This window comes from Podarcis gaigeae (assembly GCF_964106915.1).
Source record: "Podarcis gaigeae genome assembly, chromosome: 15".
Taxonomy (NCBI): domain Eukaryota; kingdom Metazoa; phylum Chordata; class Lepidosauria; order Squamata; family Lacertidae; genus Podarcis; species Podarcis gaigeae.
The window spans coordinates 32,047,615-32,067,416 of record NC_139692.1 but is presented as its reverse complement, the minus strand read 5'-3'; the positions used below and the strand labels follow the sequence as shown (position 1 = coordinate 32,067,416).

The following is a 19,802-nucleotide window of genomic DNA, read 5'->3' as shown; positions in this document are numbered from 1 at the left end:
GTGCCTTGATAATGTATCAACGAATGGTTTGGTACATCCGTGGAAGGTATGGTTGGAAGCATCACTCCAGTTCCAGCTTAGCTCCACAAGCCCCAAGAAGGAGGCAGAGCAAAAGAATCAGGCCATATTTTATTTCAAGAGCAAAGTCTCCTTACAGTTATGTACATTCAGTGGACAGGCTGCTCACCCTAGCACTCAATCCAAACGTACATCCTTGGGCACACACTGGCAGCTTCAACACGAACCGTTAAGTTGCATGGCTGGGGAGGCAAGCCACACCGGGACTGAAAAGCGCCATGGCTGGGCTTGGCCATGGCACACACATTTCTCATGCCAGGGGCAGCACCCCATCGGTCTCAGCAAGGGGGAAATGACAGGTGGGCCTAGGAACTGGCCGGAGGGGGCCGCCATGTCCGGAATGGACTTCCCCACTGTTTGGGGGGGGGAGAGGGAGGGAAATTAAGTGCCAACGAAAGAGGACTGGTCAGCCAGGTACTGTCCTCCAGCACAGACTGGACTGTGTCACCCTGATCCACTGCCACCCTCCACGGCTGTCTGCTGACACAGCAGAGAAGGGGAGAGTTTCATCCAATGAGGCTGTAACAGGAGGGGACGCAGGCAAAAGAGGCAGCATTGCCATCCCCAGTCAGGTGAGCCTGAGACATGCCAGCATGCAGCACCAATCTGCCTTCAGCACAGGTATCAGATCAGGACAGCCGCCAACCCAAATGCACACCTCCCGCGTCTGATCCAATTTCACACAGATTGTATAAGGTCTCCAAGCTTGTTCTAGGCACAGTAAGAAGTGAAGGGGGTGAGGAGAAGAGAGCCCCCCTCCGCTCACACTGCTGGCTTCTTAAATATGTCATTTTGCTCTCCACTTGACCCCCACCCTGTTATCCAACTGAGGACCCCCCCCAACAGCACAGGTCACTGGTCACTAAAACCCAAAGCAATGCCATCTCTGGCTGCGGCAGGAGCACCTTCCCCAGCAGCTTGGGAAAGGGCGGGGGGAACGGGTCTGGGGGGCCTGATCGTTTCCCGCAGGCTAAATGAAAGCTACGCATCTTCCGAGGAGTTAAGGGGAGGAGGTCAGCACCTGAGCCCCGCTTTTGCAGCTTCTCCTGATGCAGAGATGCCCGCCAGATGGGACTGGAGCGAAGTTCTGTTTCCCAAAAAAATGAAAGTAAGTTTTGACATGTAGAGAAAGGAGGATGAAAAACGCTGCACACCCAGAAGTCCTCTGAAGAGCAGCAGCAGCAGCAATTGTCGAGAGAGAGAGAGTGAGCGCGACGTGATTCTGGCCTGAAGTGGCCTAACCCACCCCCTGGAAAACCCTCCAAGTCGCCCTGCGGCACACTCTTAACATGGAATGAATGGGAGGGAGCAAGGAGGGAGCCAGGTGTGCACACCTGAGCACAGTCCCACAGGGGGGCAGGATGCGCAGCCAAGTGAGAAAGTCCCTTCCCTGCCCCTCCTGCAGCCACCCACTGAGAACCACCCCCCCTACCCAGCAAGCACCGCCCACCCTAACTCCAGACGTCCAGGGAGTAGCGCCCCTTGGTCATCAGCTTCTTGACGTAATCCACAGCCTGCTGCTGGTTCATCTTCCCGTATTCAGCCACAATCTCGTAGAAGGCGTTTTGCACGTCGCGGGCCATGTTCCGGGCGTCGCTGCAAAGAGGAAGGCCCCCACAGAGAGGGGGAGGTCCTGTTAGGCCAAGTGCAGCCCTTATTTATTGCATTCATAACCCAACCAGGTCTCTCACTAGTTTAACAATCAAACCACACGGAAGTCTCTTCAGATTTGACTCAAGGGCAGGTTTTAGGATGCAGGTGGGCAGGGTGAGGAAACACACAGAGGGTTGAAATTTCAGTGGGCAGCTTCAGGTTAAAAAGGTAAAGGTAAAGGTGACCCCTGACCATTAGGTCCAGTTGTGACCGACTCTGGGGTTGCACGCTCATCTCGCTTTATTGGCCGAGGGAGCTGGCGTACAGTTTCCGGGTCATGTGGCCAGCATGACTAAGCCGCTTCTGGCGAACCAGAGCAGCGCACAGAAACGCCATTTACCTTCCCGCCGGAGCGGTACCTATTTATCTACTTGCACTTTGACATGCTTTCAAACTGCTAGGTTGGCAGGAGCAGGGACCGAGCAATGGAAGCTCACCCCGTCGCGGGGATTCGAACCGACGACCTTCTGATCGGCAAGTCCTAGGCTCTGTGGTTTAACTCACAGCGCCACCCGCGTCCCTAACCTTCAGGTTAGGCTGAAGCAAACTGTGAAAGGAGTTTTATGCAACTTAATGCGACCTCGTGGGAAAACATTTTTTTGGAAAATGAGTGGATGACTCATTGCATCCAAGGGCACTCATTGCCCTTGATTGAAACATCAGGAAGAACTTTCTGATAGTAAGAGCTGTTCAACAGTGGAACGGACTCCCTCAGGAGGTTGTGGACTCTCCTTCACTGGAGGTTTTAAGCAGAGGTTGGATGGCCGTCTGTCATGGATGCTTTGGTTGAGATTTCTGGATTGCAGGGGCTTTGACTAGATAACCCATGCGCTCCCTTCCAACTCTAAAATTCTACAATTCAAATCCTATGTCTTAATTTTTAATGGCTCACAGCTCAGTGACAGAGCAGAAGGCACCAGGTTCTGGGAGGAAACCCTGCTCAACAAAAGGAACTCATGTTGGGTTTGAAGACAGATTCCCCATCGTTTTGGAAGACAGAGGCATTTTCTTTCAACTGAAACATGGCTCTTGAGATACACAGCCTTTTGGTGGAGAAGTTCAGCTTCACCACTTCTCGAGAACTTCCAGTAAATACCTGTACATGAAACTATCATAAGTCCGCCTTGCCCAGGATTGTCTCCTCTTACAGATATAACGGGAGATTGGAAAGAACCTTAGCCCAGTTGCAGAGCACCTGCTTTGAATGCAGAAGGTCTCAGGTTCAATCCACAACGGCATATCCAGGCAGGGCCAGGGAGCCACTGCCAGGAGTGTAGAGTAGCCTCACTTCTGAGCTGAATCAAAGTCCTGGAAGTTGCCTTAAGAGAGTCACCCAGTCCAGCTCCTCTGCTCAAGGCAGGACACAGCAACCGTCCCCTGCTTGCATACCTCCTCTCTAAAGGAGAGTCCACTTCCTCCTGAGCCAGCTCATTCCGGTCTCGGAGCAGCTGAGGCGTTCAGGAAGTTTCTCCCAAACGTTTAGCCAAAAATTCTGCTCCTGCGCAGTTCCCAGCTACCAGTTCCGGTCTTGGCCTCCTTCTTTTCCTGTCTGCTCCATCTTCTGCAGCTCATAGAGGCAAAGGGACTGCAGCAGCTGCCTCAAGAGAGGGCTCTGCACCCCCAAAACCAAGCCCCCTACTCACCCGCACACGTAGATGTGCCCATTTCCTTCGTGGATCAGCTTCCAGACATTCTCCTTGTTTTTCTTCAGCAGGTGCTGGACGTAAATCTAGAAAAGCAGAAGCAGATTAAGGGGGTGGGATGGGGAACAGAAGTCGTTCAAGCTTGTGAAGTCTCCCAGTTGTATCCTCGGCAGTCATATCGTAAGAAGCACAAAGCAACTTCCCACCAACCCTAACTCTCTCTCAAAACACATATAGGCAAACTCAGCTTTCCAGCTGTTTTGGGACTACAACTCCCATCATCCCTGAACACTGGTCCTGTTTGCTAGGGATGATGGGAGTTGTAGTCTAGAGGGCCGAGTTTGCCTATGCCTGCCTTAAACACTTTAGTTCGGCCCTTTCCAAGTTTGCTGGGGCTGATGGGAGTTGTAGTCAAAACATCTGGAGGGTGCCGGGTTAGCATTCCGTGTGGCATCCACTAGGAGCAGCCAACATGGTAACTTCCAGGTGTTGATAGACTCTAGCCCCCATCGGTCCCCCAGGAAGCACAGGCAATGGCCAGGGATTATGGGAGTTGTATTCCAGCAACACCCGGAAGGCATTACAGAATCTTATCCTCTGCTTCATTAAAACACACACAGGGAAAAGATTCATTAAAACACACACACACACACGGAAAAGATTCTAGTCCTTATGATTGCAAAGGTGACTTGGCACATTTAAACAGAGAGGAGCTAAGGAAGACAACTGAGAGGTGCCCAGGTGGACAATCGCAGTGGCCCTACCACAAACTCAATTGGGGAGCACGTATATCGGCCTGGCAAGAGTTCTTTGCCATGATGCCATGTTTCTCAGCTGCACCGGGGGGGGGGGGCAGAGAGACAAGGGGGTGCCCCTCCTCTCCCATCAGCCCCCTTTCCTACCCCCTGAAGAGACCTGTCAACCCTTAGAAGTGATTTGTGTGCTGCCTTTGTATTTCAGATGCCCCACTGCTGATTCCGTCCTCCTTTTTATGCTGATGCTCTTATGACAATTTGCATTTCACCTTGCATTCCTTATTGGAGTTGCATTTATATAACTGTGTTGATCCTTATGTTGCAAAATTTATGTTGCAAGCGGTGAACCGCCACGTGGCCTTCGGATGAAGGACAGTACGTCAATTTAATTAAGAGGAGGAAGACAAGAATGGAAAAGAGGAGGGCAATGGCCTCACTGCCGTGTCAGAATTACGCTTGACTGACAAAGCCCTGTAAAAAGCAAGTGAGGTGGCACAGGATCACAGAGTTGGAGGAAGCCCAGAGGATCATCTAGTCCAACGCAGGAATACCTTCTGAGGTTGGTCCCTGGAGAAAGCGACGTTGAGCTGAGTGAGGGCCCCTTCCTTGAGAAGCTTGGCCAGCTCCTCCTTGTAGAGGTAGTCCTCGTTCTCGTGCCGACAACCGTAATAAAGCACCGTCTCGCCCACATCCTTGCCTGGAACGGAAAAAATGCCCCCATCCTTCACTCTGGTGCAACTTATTGACAGGGTGCCCCCTCTTGTGATGGAGGCTGCCCACTGCGCCTCTATCTGAAGCCCTGCTCTGAACTGAGCTCCCAATTGCAAGACTCATTTTATTTTATTTTATTTTATTAAACTTGTATTGTGCCCCTACAAAGGAGCTCAAAGACAAAGAAGTGGGTTGCAGGGTGCCATCCAGTTTTCCCTCCCAAGGTGCCAGAGCCAAGACAGGGAGGAGTGCCCTCATTCTGATTTGGTTTCAGGCAACACCAACATTGACAGCGTTGACCTCCATTGTATCAGCAAGCCAGTTCAGAGCAAGGGCAGCGCTTCACGCCCTTGCTCTGATTGGACTTCACAACACTGCTATTTCGCCTGGCAGCACTGGCCTACAAAGCACTGTTAAGTCAAATCAGAGCTAGACAGTGCTTCGTGCACCCACCCCAGCATTTTACAGGGGAAAAGAACTGCGGAAGCCATGGAGAAGCCAGAGGTTTCTACAGAGACACCTCTCCATCTAAGTCATGCAAGGACAAATTTCAGGCAGGCAAAAGCAGTTGCAGCAGGCACAGAGCACAGCCAATGAGCGGCCAGAGTCCCAAGGGCACTCTAGGCCTTGAGATCCATCACCCCTAGTGCAGATTGTGGAATTCAACAACAAGCCATCCCATTTGCCACTGGAATTCAACAACAAGCCATCCCATTTGCCACTGGCATGGCCAATCAGAGCCCAGTAAAGGGGGTGGGCTTGTTTGAACGGCACCCACCTTGCTGCTTGAGCCAGCCCCGCTCCTGGATGAAGCCCATGAAGGGGGCAATGCCAGTGCCAGGCCCGATCATCAGGACGGGAGTGCTAGGCTTGAACGGCAGGCGGAACTGGGACTTCCGGACATACATGGGCACTGTGGACTTGTGCCCGTTCTCGTTGGGCTGCTTGTTCTTCAGCCAGCTAGTGGCCACCCCTTTGTTGATGCGGTCCGTCTTGGTCTTGTACTCCACCAGCACAGCGCAGATGTGGATGGAGTTGGGTTGCACCTGAGAAGAGAGGGAGAAGGCTGATGGCAGGGTTGGTGGAGGAGCTTCAAGTCACAGGCCTGGGCCAATGACACTGGAGGAACAACCAGCGGCGGCCCTGCAGATGACCAAGGTGGGATAGAACGGCTCAGCAGGCCCTGTCTTCCTCTCCCCCACCCTTCACCCCCAAAAGTATCCAGGCTGCTGCATTAAAATGAAGAACCAGAAGGGCCAGGCACAGAATGACAACTGTCAGTGCAGCTGGCGTGAGGGAAGTAGGAGGTCAGTTTGACCAGTCCTGAGTGAGGAATCCTCCACTAAAAAAAAAGGACCCCTGGACGGTTAAGTCCAGTCAAAGGCGACTACAGGGTTGCGGCGCTCATCTCGCTTTCAGGCCAAGGGAGTCAGCATTTGCCCACAGACAGCTTTCCAGGTCATGTGGCCAGCATGACTAGACTGCTTCTGGTGCAACAGAAACCAGAGCGCATGGAAACACCATTTACCTTCCTGCCACAGCTGTACCTATTTGAGTACTAGAACTGGCATGTTTTTGAGCTGCTAGGTTGGCAGGAGGAACGCGGGTGGTGCTGTGGGTTAAACCACAGAGCCTAGGACTTGCCGATCAGAAGATTGGCGGTTTGAATCCCGTTGCTCGGTTCCTGCTCCTGCCAACCTAGCAGTTCGAAAGCATGTCAATGTGCAAGCAGATAAATAGGTACTGCTTTGGCGGGAAGGTGAACGGCGCTTCCGTGCACTGCTCTGGTTCGCCAGAAGCCGCTTAGTCATGCTGGCCACATGACCCGGAAGCTGTACGCCGGCTCCCTCAGCCAATAAAGCAAGATGAGCGCCGCAACCCCAGAGTCGGTGACTAATGGTCAGGGGTCCCTTTACCTTTAGGTTGGCAGGAGCTGGGACAGAGCAACGGGAATTCGAACCACCAACCTTCTGATCAACAAGCCCAAGAGGCTCAGTGGTTTAGACCACCTATGTCCCTAACCTCCACTAAAGGCTAGCGCTGGCAGATGGAAAGAACTGAATGCCACACAATAACCAGCAGACAAGGCGTGCTAGGGTGGGAACCTAAGGAAGCCCCGGAACACATCCTTCCCCCCCTCTCCCTATGCTACCCGGTGCTCACCTTGGACGTTGAAGCGATGGAATAGTAGCGAGCCTGCAGGCGGGGCAGCAGCTCGCAGAGATGGTCAATGGGGGGCCGGAGGGAGGGCGTGTCCTGCAAGATGGCCAGGATGTTCCTCCGGGCTTCAACGACCCAGCTGAGGTACAGCGACTGTGTGGATCAAGGAAAGAAGAGACGCCCTCCGGTGAGCCACATATTATGCTGGGCAGGCCCACAAAGAGATGCACTTGCTCATCAGTGGTTCCTAAAGGGAGAAGTAGCACCCCCTGGGGGCAGGGGCGGCGGGAGGACCTGGGGGTGGGGTGCTAAAAGGCAAGGAGGGCTGTTGGGGGGGGGTTTCCCAGAGGTGTAGATTTTGCTATGTATCTTGTGGTTTTTATATTGTAATTTTATGTTGTGAATTGCCCCAAGATCTACAAGCATAGGGCAGTATACAAATTATAATAACAAAAACAACACAGTAATAATAATAATGATGATGATGTATCAAAAAGCTGGTATCACTGGATCAAGTTCATCCGTTTTGTTGAATTAAACTAAATAGTTTTAATGGGATTAATTAAATGTGCCATTTGTTGCTATTGTTTTAAATTTTATTCTGCGCAAACCGCTCTTCTGAATAATGCTTTTAGGAGGGTAGGGGGCACTGGGAGTGAGTTCATAGAACTCAAAGGGGACAGCGACCCAAAAAAGATTTGGGAATTACTGAGCTACAGGCCGTCCCCCGAAGAGGTGCTCCTCCCTGCCCTCACTTGTTAGAATGACCCACAATGATGCATGCAGACACAGAGAACTAAGAGAAGATTTTAGTGCAAAAGGACTATAAGGTCAGTTCTATGGCAGAAGACAAATACTTAAGGCTGAACAGACCTGAGCATGTGCTCAGCTTAGGAATTTGTTTTCAGCACCACGAAGGATCCAAGTTGGTAGGGATGGGGAGGCAAAGGGAATTCTCTCTCTGGTCAAAGCCCTGGAGAGACACTGCTGGTCTGCAAGGAGAATCCTGGCGGAAAGGGCCAGGAGACCACCACTTGTTGCTCCCTGTCCTACCAAGCTAAGTGTGAGCTGGTGACCTGAGATCACCTCCCTCAGTCAGCTCAGTCAAGGGTCGTGTAAACAAATGCGGGGTGAAAGATCATTTGAGCACAGATCATCTCTACGCTTACGTGAGCTGAAAGCAAGTCCTTCTGGGGTGAAAAATCAGGGCAAACCTCCAGCAATTTAAATTTCAAGAACTGCCATTCTGGAAACTGGACGGTTCATCAGCTTGACGTAACAAAAGGGAATCAATTGGAAGGACTCCTAGGTTAGGGGGGGGGGGGAAATACGACTTTTTGCCTCTCATCAATCAAAGCAGGAATCAGACATTCACTGAGGTGAAGCCACAGACAGGGAGTATGTGATTCAGCTCTCTTCAACCACCAGGTGCTGTTTCCTGCTGGACCACTGAACAAGACTCCTCTAACTCTTGATAGGGAAAGGGTTAAGCAGGTACAGGCACGCACATGCACACACTTGGCTGAAAAGCAGCCCCTGCCCCACTCAGTGTACCCACCACGCCCGACACACAACGACCAGCTCTGGAATTGCAGAACCCTAATCAACGTTTTCCGAGACATCGCCTCCACGCCACTAGGGGGAGCTAGCTGCGGAGGATGTGGCCGGGACCTACCTTGCCTTCGGTGTGGGAGGAGGCCATCTTGCGCAGGTGCTCCTGCTGGGTGGGGTCTGTGGCGTACTGCGCCAGCTCGTAGAGGACATTGGTGCGGGGCGGGTTCGTGATGTCCAAGTAGTAGGTCAGGGCTGTGCGGTAGGTCGTGGGGCAAGGGAACGGGTGCTTCTTGTTGGACTCCTCTGCAGGAAGGAGGCAGAGAGGGGAGAGTTGGGGAGCTGCGCTGCCACCAAGTACTGCTGCGGGGGTCTTTTTCTGAAAGTCCAGGCAGCTCCCCAACCCTTTGGTGGGCCTGCATGGGACATGGTTATCAAAGCAGTTTGATGCTGCTGTTCGTGGTCTCAATTTGGAAATGGGGCTTCCCCTATAAAGATGGCCCCAAGAACCACCCCTGGGGATGTCCTGTGAGCTGTTGCATCAGCTATGGAAGTCCAGGTGACTGGGGCTCAGAATAATAATAATAATAATAATAATAATAATAATAATAATAATAATAATTTATTTATACCCCGCCCATCTGGCTGGGCTTCCCCAGCCACTCTGGACGGCTTCCAACAAAATATTAAAATACAGTAATGCATCAAACATTAAAAGCTTCCCTAAACAGGGCTGCCTTCAACAGTGGTCTCTCCCACCCTGCGATTTCCCCATTTTCTCTCTCTTGAGATTAAGGCAGACCCCCACTCTCACTGAGTTTTGGTGGCACAAGCGAATCCCCTGTGAAAAAAAGGCTGCAGCTCTTGGGACTTTTTAGTTTAGAGAAAAGGCAAGTGAGAGGTGACGGGATAGAAGTTTTCCAGAGATGGAAAGAAGATAAAGTCCCTACCAGAGAAGAATAGCAGATTATGCTGAATTCGCAAAAAAGACCGGAAGAATCAGAAACCAGGAAGATCAAAATTTCAATAAGGAATGGGGAAAAATTATAACTTAGTAGGACTGGAATAACACTTGTAGTTTAATGGTGAATTTTGGACATAATGGAAATGTAAAAGATTTCTATAATAATAAAAAATGCAGGACAAAAGTCCAGGAGATTCTTTGGAATCTTGTTTTTATGTTGCATATTGGATATGTGATTGTATAACTTTGATCTGAAAACCAAATAAACAATTTTTTTTTAAAAAAAAGGTTATAAAATTACACGTGGCATGGAGAAAATGGATAGAGAAAAAAGGTTTCCTCCCCCTCATAGCACTAGAACTCATGGGCATCCCATTTTACTGAATGCTGGAAGTTTGGGGACTGACAGAAAAAAGTCCTCCTTCACTCGGTTAAACTATGGAACTCCCTCCCACAGGAGGCAGTGATGGCCACCAACTTGGATGGCTTTAAAATGTTATCAGGGGCTAATAGCCACAATGGCTATGCTCTGCCTTTGCAGTCGGAGGCACAGATGCTTCTGAATATCAGTTGCAGGAAACCACAGGAGGGCAGGGGGCTCTTGGGTTTGTGGGTTTCCCAGAAGAGGCATCTGGGTGGCCACTGTGAGAACAGGATGCTGGACTAGATAGGCCACTGGCCTGATCCAGCATGGCTCTTCTCAAGTTCTTTTGAAGGGAACTCGTGCAAGCCCTTTCACGCTTGAAATCAGAGAGGCTCAACTGAAGAAAAATGACAGCAAATGAATGGGACAAGCAAGAAGAAATGAGCGCTACGAGAACCGACACCCTGAACGGCCTCAATCGGCCACTGGGCAAGGAGCCTGCCTGAGGGAAAGCCAAACTCCTCAAGGATTCTGGGCAAATGGAAAGAAACTGCAGATGACAGAGTTATTCAAGGCACTCCTGGGTCTCCACCACCACTTAACTGTGAATTCAATGGGGTAAAAAAGGAGAAAATGCATGGGCGATCTCAGGTTCATAAAGAGCATGGGAAAAGGTTCTGGAAGGCAGGCTAGACTTCAAGCCAAGGAACCAGACTGGACAGCTGGGCGCCAAACAGCTTTAGATCCAGTACCTCATGGGAAGAGAAACTGGTTCTGCCAGAAAGCTCGTTCCAACTTGGATAGCTGTTTTGTTTTTCTTACTTTACAAAAAGCTTCTTTGCACCAACATGGAATTAGATTGTGCAAGCAGAAGCAAGTGTTGTACAGCAAGTGCAACTCTGCCTGACGCCATAAAGAGCGTTCAGATTTGGAAATGCCTATGTGAGTAGACAATTTTATCAGATTCTTGGAGAGTTACGCCTACTGCGCTGTAGAAGGCGGGTGGACCTCTTGTTTGGTACGTAAAGGAGCACCAAGGAGGGGAGAAGATTAAGGGCACATCTTATAATCATAGAATTGTTGAATTGGAAGGGGTCCCGAGGGTTATCTAGTCAAACCCCCCGCAATGAAGGATTCTGGGAAATGCAGCTAGTTGAGGGTGCTGAGAGTTGCTGGCAGGCTCCCATTCCCCTCAGACAGTTACAATTCCGAGAGGAGTTACGCAATCAAACCCTCCTCACAAAGAACTATGGGAAATTTTAGCTCTGGGAGCTGAACAGGGGACTCCTAGAGACTCAGCACCCATAACAAACTCCATCTCCTAGACTTCTCTGAAGGAAGCCAGGATTGCTTATAGTGGTACCAGAGTGCTTTGAATGTATTGTGTGAATGTGGCCATAATGTGCTGTAAGGCATTAAATAATAATGAAGGAGGTTTGGGTAAGGGTTGCCATATTTCAGAAATATGGCAAAGTTGTTGAGGGTTTATTTTGTTTTGGCCAAAGTTGCTGAGCATTTTTTTGCAAAAGCTCAAAAAAGAAGTAGTTTTTGAGCTATTTTTAAGGAAATTCACCAAAATCTAGACTTCCGGCAGGGCTTGCCATACATCCCAGACACTTTAGCGATTTCCGCCCAGACACTGCTCTCAGAGGAGGGTGCCTGGCTTATCTCCTAGTGAGCTGTTGACTTGAGATCACCTCCCTCCACTCAGCTAGGTCAAGGGTCTTGTAAACAAATGCAGGGGTGAAAGATCATTTGAGCGCAGATCATCTCTACGCTTACATGAGCTATTTACATTTTGAGAACTGCCGTTCTGGAGACTGGGCGGTTCATCAACTTGACAAAATGAATGGGAATAAATTGGAAGGACTGCTTTTCTGGGGCGGGGGAGAGAATACTCACCATCTAGATTGTTCAGGGAAATAACCATATCTAAATCTGCACCAAGGATTTCCCCAAGCTGGTTGACCAGCGAAGTGTCGTTGGCTGGGTACACAGCGACGTGGTCCCCAGATTCGTATCTGGCAAAGAGATGAAGAGAGAGGCCTTGTCTCACCTGGTCCGTCTTTCAGAGCAGAGTGCCCCACTCTGCGCTCAAGAGCCCCATGGCACATGCCATGAACAAAACTCTCCCAGGCTGCATTGAATTGGGGTCAAGGAGACCCAGATGGCATCTCTAGGTAGGGGTGGGGGAGGCCAGAAACCCTGCCTGAAACCCTGGAGACCCACTGCCAGTCAGTGTAGACAATACTGTGTTAGATGGACCGTGGGTCTGTCTATATTCCACTTAAAACGCAATTGAAGAAATACAGTGGCATAAATGCATCTGATCAGGTCTCAGCGTGTGATTGTATAAGAGAGTGATTATTGCACAAGGCTGGGATCTATATTCTGTGTAGTGATCCATGAAAATAATTCCGATGGAATCCTCTTGGACGTCTCTAGGGTTGCCATATTTCAAAAGCTGTTTTCTTTTGTTTTGGGCAAAGTTGTTAAGCTTTCCGATATGGAGTGTGGAAGCACCTACACTTTGGCTGCAGGGGACTATGACTCTGGTAACCTGCAGGTTAATTACTGCAATGCTATTTGAGGCCCAAACTTACAGCAACCCTTGGGCTGCCATACGCCAGGGTTTTCCCCGACATTTTAACCAATTTCTGAAAATTCCGCCCAGACGCTATTTTCAGCACACAAATCCAGGAGATTCCAGAAGCATGGCAGCCCTATTCTGCATTCATGCACTTCGCTTCCTGGAAGTACGATTTCAAAAAACCTGAGCTGCCAACACCTCATTGTCTAAACAGCAGCATCAACTTAAGGAAGACGTCGCATTGCTCGCTGCGAAGTCCTGCACATTTATAGTTGGAACTGAAGTCCCATTGAGTTCAGCAGAGCTTACTTCCAAGGAAGAGCCGAAGGGAGAGTTTCCACCATGCTGCACTCATTTAGGCTAGAGACAGAGATCTGTGGCCCTCCAGATATCCTTGAACTCCCATCATCCATGACCATCACACATCCTTGGCATTTTCTTCCCTCCCCCCCCAAAAAAATATCCATTTTAATAGAGGCCTCCCTAGCTCCAATCTTCCTTTATGCAAAATCATAAGCTAGGCATGGGGAAAGGATTGAAAGACCAGAGAAAAACAGGCCCACTTTTACTTTAGGAGAATTTATGCAAATTGGGGTGGGTGGGGAGCAGAGTATTTGTACCCTTCAGGGATCAGTTATGCCCTCAGAAAATGCAAGATGGTTAAAATGCCTAGAAGTACAGTGGTGCCCCGCAAGACGAATGCCTCGCAAGACGAAAAACCCGCAAGACGAAAGGGTTTTCCGTTTGCGAGTTGCTTCGCAAGACAAATTTCCCTATGGGCTTGCTTCGCAAGAAGAAAGCCCATAGGGAAATCTCCGGGGACCTCTTTTAAATGCTGGCGGTGGGGAGCAAAGCCTTCCCCCCCCCCCCCGGCCTTCAGAAGAGGTCCAGGAAGGCCAGCAGGGGCCGAAAGGCTTTGCTCCCCACCGCCAGCATTTTAAAAGCGGTCCGGGATAGCAGGGAAGCGCTTCCCGCTATCCCGGACGGCTTTTGAAGGCAGGCGGGGGGGAGCAAAGACTTTCGGCCCCCGCCGGCCTTCAGAAGAGGTCCAGGACGAAAAACTCGCAAGACAAAAAAACTTGCGGAACGAATTAATTTCGTCTTGCGAGGCACCACTGTACAAAGCAAAATGTTGTGCCGATTAAACAGCAGGCAGGCAAGAGGTTCACGAAAGGCAAGAGGAACTGTTCTTCTCCAGCCAATGTTAAACAAATGGAACTGCCATTTTTAGGGGCAGTCTATCTCTGAACATCACTTGCTGGCAGGGAGGACAGGAGAGATGGGATTCTGCAGATGGGATTCCTTGAAAGAGACATCTACTGTGAGAATCAAGGGACAGCCCCAGACAGGTTCTGTTTTCTCCTGCTCCAGGAGAGCTCTTCAGATTTCAAGTCATGCAACAAACTCAAGGAAGATGGGGTATGCAGGTGAATCAAATTCATTCTTAGACATTTTACCTGATTTTGGAGCCTGTAATATCCAGTTCCAGGTGCATGAGGTACCTGTCTCCGCCTTGGTTCAGCTTCCGGTTCACAGAAACAGGCGCCAAGAAGGGGTTCTTGGCATCGAACGGCCTGGAATGAACCAAGAAGACCCATTAGACTTATTGCCCCACGTACCTGAAGTCATCGATTGCACTGCAGTGGGGACACGGGGTTTGACACTTCCAAGGATTGCCCCAAAATGAATGTGTTCTCCCACCCCAGTAATAGTAACACCTTCACCTCAAGTTGAACTTATCATTATTGGGAAGGATATCAAAATGAAGGTATTGCCAAAAATGTTATTTTTATTCTTTTAGGAATTCTAGGTGCTAAAAGACCAGAAACGACTATTTATGTATGTGGCCACTGCTGCTCAGATGTTAATGGCCCAGAGATGGAAAGAAGACAAAGTCCCTGCCAGAGAAGAATGGCAGATTAAGTTGGTGGATTATGCCAAAAAGGCAAAAATGACCAAAGGAATCAGAAGCCAGAAAGACCAAAATTTTAATAAGGAATGGGGGAAATACATAATTTGCCTGAAAAACCAGTGCAAACAACTAAAAACATTAGGATTGGAATAGCACTTGTATTTTAATGTTGAATTTTGGGTATAATCAAGATGCGAAAGATTTGGATTAATATAAGAGATGCAGGAGGAAAAGGTTAATACCCACAAAGGGGAGGAGGGAAGTTCAGGAGATTCTTTGGAACCTTGTTTTTATGCTGGTTGTTGGATAATTGTAAAATTTTAAAAGCTGAAAAACTAAATAATAATAATAGTAGTAGTAGTAGTAGTAGTAGTAGTAGTAGTAGTAGTAGAGAAGGTGTTACTATTAGTATATAAAGCCCTTAACAATTTGGGACCAGTTTACCTCTGAGATTGTCTTACCCGATATACACACATTAGACTTCTTTGATCTATGGATCCCTGTTCAGGGAAGTTTTTAATATGTGACATTTTAGTGTATTTTTCATCTTTGTTGGAAGCCGCCCAGAGTGGCTGGGGGAGCCCAGCCAGATGGGCGGGGTACAAATAATAAATTATTATTATTATATTATTATAATGGAACTAGTGCTGTTAGCGGTGCCATATAATACCCGTTCCACATGTGTAAGAGATTGTGGAAGCACCTAAATTTTGGCTGCAGTGGACTATGGCTCTGGTAACCTGCAGGTCAATTACTGCAATGCTGTTTGAGGCCCAAACTTACAGCGACCCTTGCAGGGGGGGGCAGTCCTGATACCAACCCTGCTGCTCCCACAAATGTGGCACTTACGGTTTTTGGTTCTCGTAGCTCTTGAGGCGGCCCATTTCACCCGTGTAAACCTTGTCGGGGCTGATGTCCGTGTGGACCACCAGCTCGTACTGCCGTATGCTGGAGAAGGAGAAGAAGGAGAAGTCAGAGGCAAGGACAAAACGGCCAGCTTCTCAGCTCTCCAGAGGACAACAGAGGAGAGCCACGCAGATGGTACTGCCCAGTTCTTAGACTTGGGACTGTTCCAGAAACATCGACAGGGGTCTGTGTACGTGACCTGTGGCGTGACAGGGCCTTTTCGGGGGTGGTCCCTTCAAGACATGGGTACTAGCATATAAAACCCAACATGGCTTGGGAGCCTAGTAGCTAAAAGAGTGCCTTCTGTGATACTAACCAAATTTGACCCTGTGATCAGCAGGTGAGGCCTTGTTGGTGCTGCTGTCACTGGGGGCTGCCTAGGTGGCGCTGACACATGACGGGGCCTTTTCAGTGGTGGCCTTGCCTAGTGAGGTGCACCTGTATCCCTTGTTATTGGCCTGCAGCAGGCATTTGAAATGCAATTCCTGTGGACTCAGGCGCATTGCTGGCTAAAGAGTATTGTTCCAAGCAACCCCTTGGGATCACCAGATGAAATCATGTGTTTAACTTTCTAAACTGCTATTTTAAAAACTGAACTATAATTGGTTTTATGTGTTTGTTGTTTTAAATGTGTCTAGTGCGCTCTAATCTGCTTTAAAAGGTTGTTTTGCTTTTGTTTTAAACAGTACGCTGTTTGCTGCCTTGAGGAGGAAGGGTGGGATATATTTTCAAGAAATAAAATTAATCATCATCGGACAGGACCAGGTTCAAAAGAGTTTACTGCTCCCAATCTTGAGACAGAGACAATGGGTTGCATCAGACATACTCAAGAGTAAATCCTTTGAAAACAATGGGGAAAGCCCATTAACTTCATTCAGAGTGAAAGGTAGATGCATACACTCCAGAGGGGCCCAGCTGTGGCCACACGGCAAGCCAACAGCAGAGCCCCATCTCCCACACTCAAACTGATGCTCCCTCTGCAGCGGTTCTCAATCCCACCACTGCCACCATCTCTTAGGACCGACCTGGTTTCGTCTCCTGTGGCTTCCACACCGAAATGTTCACAGACTGCTGGCCAGAACTGCTCACGCCACGTGATGAAATCTTCTTCCAGGCTGTCGAGAGAAGCGATGGCAGGGTAGGGGGTGGGAAGCAAAGTTGTCATTTAGAACAAAACAGCAGCAAGCTGAATGCCAGTGCACCACCCTGAAGGCAGAAGAGAGATGCCAGACCATCCTGGGAGGGCACTGGACTAATAATAATAATAATAATAATAATAATAATAATAATAATACCCCGCCCATCTGGCTGTGTTTCCCCAGCCACTCTGGGCACCACACAGCACATAAAAAATGGCAAAAAAAATTAGACATCAAAAATTTCCCTTAACAGGGTTGCCTTTAGATGTCTTCTAAAAGTCAGAGAGTTGTTTATTTCATCATCACTATCATCATTATTACTACTATTATTATATGCCTAGCATCTCAAGCCTTGTTTCAGGATCATGGATTAAAAGCTTCTTGCATGCACAGGTTAGAGAAAAAGTTCATTCCCCCACCCCACCCGCAACTTCTTTTGCTTCTCTCACGCTCAGCCCTCTCCACAATCACGGAAATGCCTCTTTAAAGTCCGAGCCACTTTTCTCAAAGCAGAACCTGCCACTCAAACTCTTCCAGCTGGTTTAAAGCCATTTGCTCTTAGCCACTTTCACAAATGCTCAACTTCATGGCTGCTGCATTTCTAGTCTTCTCAGCAGTTCCAGCAGATTTTTTTTTTTTTTAAAGCATTCAGAATAGCATTTGTTAAAGGGTGAGAAGAGAAGGACAAATTTGGCACTTGAAGTCCTAAAATCCTAGAATCGTAGAGTTGAAAGGGTCCCAAAGAAGTCATCTAGTCCAACCCCCAGAAATGAAGGAATATGCAGCTGTCCCATACAGGGATTTGAACCTGCAACCCATGGCAACTGAGCTATCCAGGCTGACCAAGGCTCACTTACTTCCCGTCGTCGTCTCCCAGCCCGAGTTCAAAGATCCGCTGGGCTCCAAGCTCTTCCAGCCTCTTGTCCACGTATTTCCCCATGGCGTTGAAATGCTCATAGGTCTTGTTCCCCAAGCCAAACACCTAAGAAAGCAACGACAACAACCGGCTTCAGCTTGTTGGCTCTTTTTGCAAAAGGCATATCTCTCTGGAGCTCAGGAACCAGTTTTGGTCTGGTAAAGATTCGAAGGCTTTGGCTTTGTTTAGCAAAGAAAACCAACACCGTGAGACGTGTTTCCTAAAAGTTGTGCGCAGGGTGGAGAAAGGAACTAGAACCACAGGTCTTCGGGTCTGGACCCTGGGGGAGGTTGCGTCAAAGTCGTTGCCACTATGTTGAGCTCCAGCAACTCCTCCCTGTAGGTCTTGCCCCAATGAGGCAGTTGGAAGGACTGAAGGTCCCCTGTCTCCCCACAGCCGCCTATGTCCCCTTCTCTCCTGGGTTTTTGGCAAGCGATCAGAGACTGCACCTGTACACAACCAATCTCTCCTCTGCTCTATTCATTTCTCTGTGTGTTTGGGGAGACCAGGTAGGTGGTGAGTGGGTCACAGCAGGAGGGGGAGACACCCTGGATTCTGTGACAGCCTGCCTCATCTCTGTCTCCTGGTCCCCCTCCTCTCCTGCCTCTGAGTCTGAACTGCTCTCTGTCACAGTCTCTTCCTGCTCACTAAACCCTGTTGCCTCTTCAGCTTCTGACACCTCCTCCTCCCAGTCTCCTCCTTCTTCTGCCTCTGACCACTCATCGTCAGCCCGCCACCAATCCCCAGGCTCTGACCCTTCTTCCCCTGGGGATTCCCTGGGGGTTCCCCAGCTGGTGCCTCCCCCACTCCTCTGAATCTAGCCAGTCCATGACATCCACATTCTTCTGATGAGATGCTCATTTCGTCAGTTTCCCTGAGAGCCACAATATGGCAAGAGCAGGGGGCGGAGAGCCACTGCAGGTTTAAGGGGCTGGGTATGTTTCAGGGCTAAAATCACTGAGGTTATTTGCCACTCAGAATTCAGATTCACTGGGAGAAGCTGTTGAATGGTTTATTTAAATATTAAGGTTCATTATTGTTTCACAAGATGTGCATCTCTTTAAAGGCCCGAGTAAATATCATGACCTAGTTTTACAGCTGTGAAGCAGTATAGCAGGTGCTGTTAAGTTGTGTTAATTAAGTTGTGTCAGCAGCGTGTACCTCTCTCAGTACCCTGGTGAATGGGTCATACTTATAGATTTAATGTAAGAGGAGTTTTTGTTTTTGTAATTAAAGTCAAGCAAAATATATTTCTGCATTTCTTCATTGTTTCCTGAACATGTGGTCTCCCCAGCATACTTTCTGCAGCGCAATAAATCTGCTAAATAGGAATCGACCCGACAAAAGATTTCAAAAAGACTGGAGCAAATTTATATATATTATTTGAAAGAAAATTGTAAACACATGAAAATGTTTGGTAATGTGGAAAGAAGGAGCTAATTTACAAATGAGAGGGTGATTTAAAAAATATCATATAAGGTAAAGAAGTAATTATAGAAATGCAATAAATATGTTAAAGCAGTGTTTCCCAACCTTTTTTGGGCAAAGGCACACTTGTTTCATGAAAAAAATCTCGAGGCACACCACCATTAGAAAATGTTTAAAAAATTAACTCTGTGCCTATATTGACTATATGCCGCTTGGGGCGGCAGCCTGTTGCCCGAAGCACAGGGAGCCCTACAGAGGGCTCCCCGTGCTTCCGGCGAGTGTCTGCAACCCTGCGCGCCCGGCAGGAGCTCCTGCCAGGCGGCAAGGCTTGGGGCGGCAGCCTGTTGCCCGAAGCACAGGGAGCCCTACGGAGGGCTCCCCGTGCTTCGGGCGAGTGTCTGCAACCCTGCGCGCCCGGCAGGAGCTCCTGCCAGGCGCGCAAGGCTTGGGGCGGCAGCCTGTTGCCCGAAGCACAGGGAGCCCTACGGAGGGCTCCCCGTGCTTCGGGCGAGTGTCTGCAACCCTGCGCGCCCGGCAGGAGCTCCTGCCAGGCGCGCAAGGCTTGGGGCGGCAGCCTGTTGCCCGAAGCACAGGGAGCCCTACGGAGGGCTGCCCGTGCTTCGGGCGAGTGTCTGCAAGTCTTGCGCGCCCGGCAGGAGCTCCTGCCAGGTGCGCAAGGCTTGGGGCGGCAGCCTGTTGCCCGAAGCACAGGGAGCCCTACGGAGGGCTCCCCGTGCTTCGGGCGAGTGTCTGCAAGCCTTGCGCGCCGGACTTGCAGACACTCGCCCGAAGCACGGGCAGCCCTCCGTAGGGCTCCCTGTGCTTCGGGCAACAGGCTGCCGCCCCAAGCCTTGCGCGCCTGGCAGGAGCTCCTGCCGGGCGCGCAGGGTTGCAGACACTCGCCCGAAGCACGGGGAGCCCTCCGTAGGGCTCCCTGTGCTTCGGGCAACAGGCTGCCGCCCCAAGCCTTGCGCGCCTGGCAGGCTTGGGGCGGCAGCCTGTTGCTCTAAGCACATGGAGCCCGCCTCCCTC

The 19,802-nt window shown here is 49.7% G+C and overlaps 1 protein-coding gene across 4 annotated transcripts in view; it reads right to left on the bottom strand.

The window, feature by feature from the left end:
* Positions 1–111: 111 nt before the first annotated feature.
* Positions 112–19,802, bottom strand: part of POR (cytochrome p450 oxidoreductase) — a 96,541-nt gene continuing 76,850 nt past the window's right edge. For all 4 annotated transcript variants that reach the window (XM_083714530.1, XM_083714529.1, XM_083714528.1 and 1 more), the window contains 11 exons: positions 17,284–17,408; positions 16,313–16,402; positions 15,231–15,329; positions 13,927–14,043; positions 11,782–11,900; positions 8,676–8,857; positions 7,004–7,153; positions 5,619–5,886; positions 4,681–4,826; positions 3,375–3,460; positions 112–1,674 (listed from right to left, as the gene is read on the bottom strand). In XM_083714530.1, the coding sequence (XP_083570656.1) occupies positions 1,530–1,674; positions 3,375–3,460; positions 4,681–4,826; positions 5,619–5,886; positions 7,004–7,153; positions 8,676–8,857; positions 11,782–11,900; positions 13,927–14,043; positions 15,231–15,329; positions 16,313–16,402; positions 17,284–17,408 (1,527 nt within the window). In that variant the 3' untranslated portion in view covers positions 112–1,529. The remainder of the gene's footprint in view (positions 1,675–3,374; positions 3,461–4,680; positions 4,827–5,618; positions 5,887–7,003; positions 7,154–8,675; positions 8,858–11,781; positions 11,901–13,926; positions 14,044–15,230; positions 15,330–16,312; positions 16,403–17,283; positions 17,409–19,802) is intronic.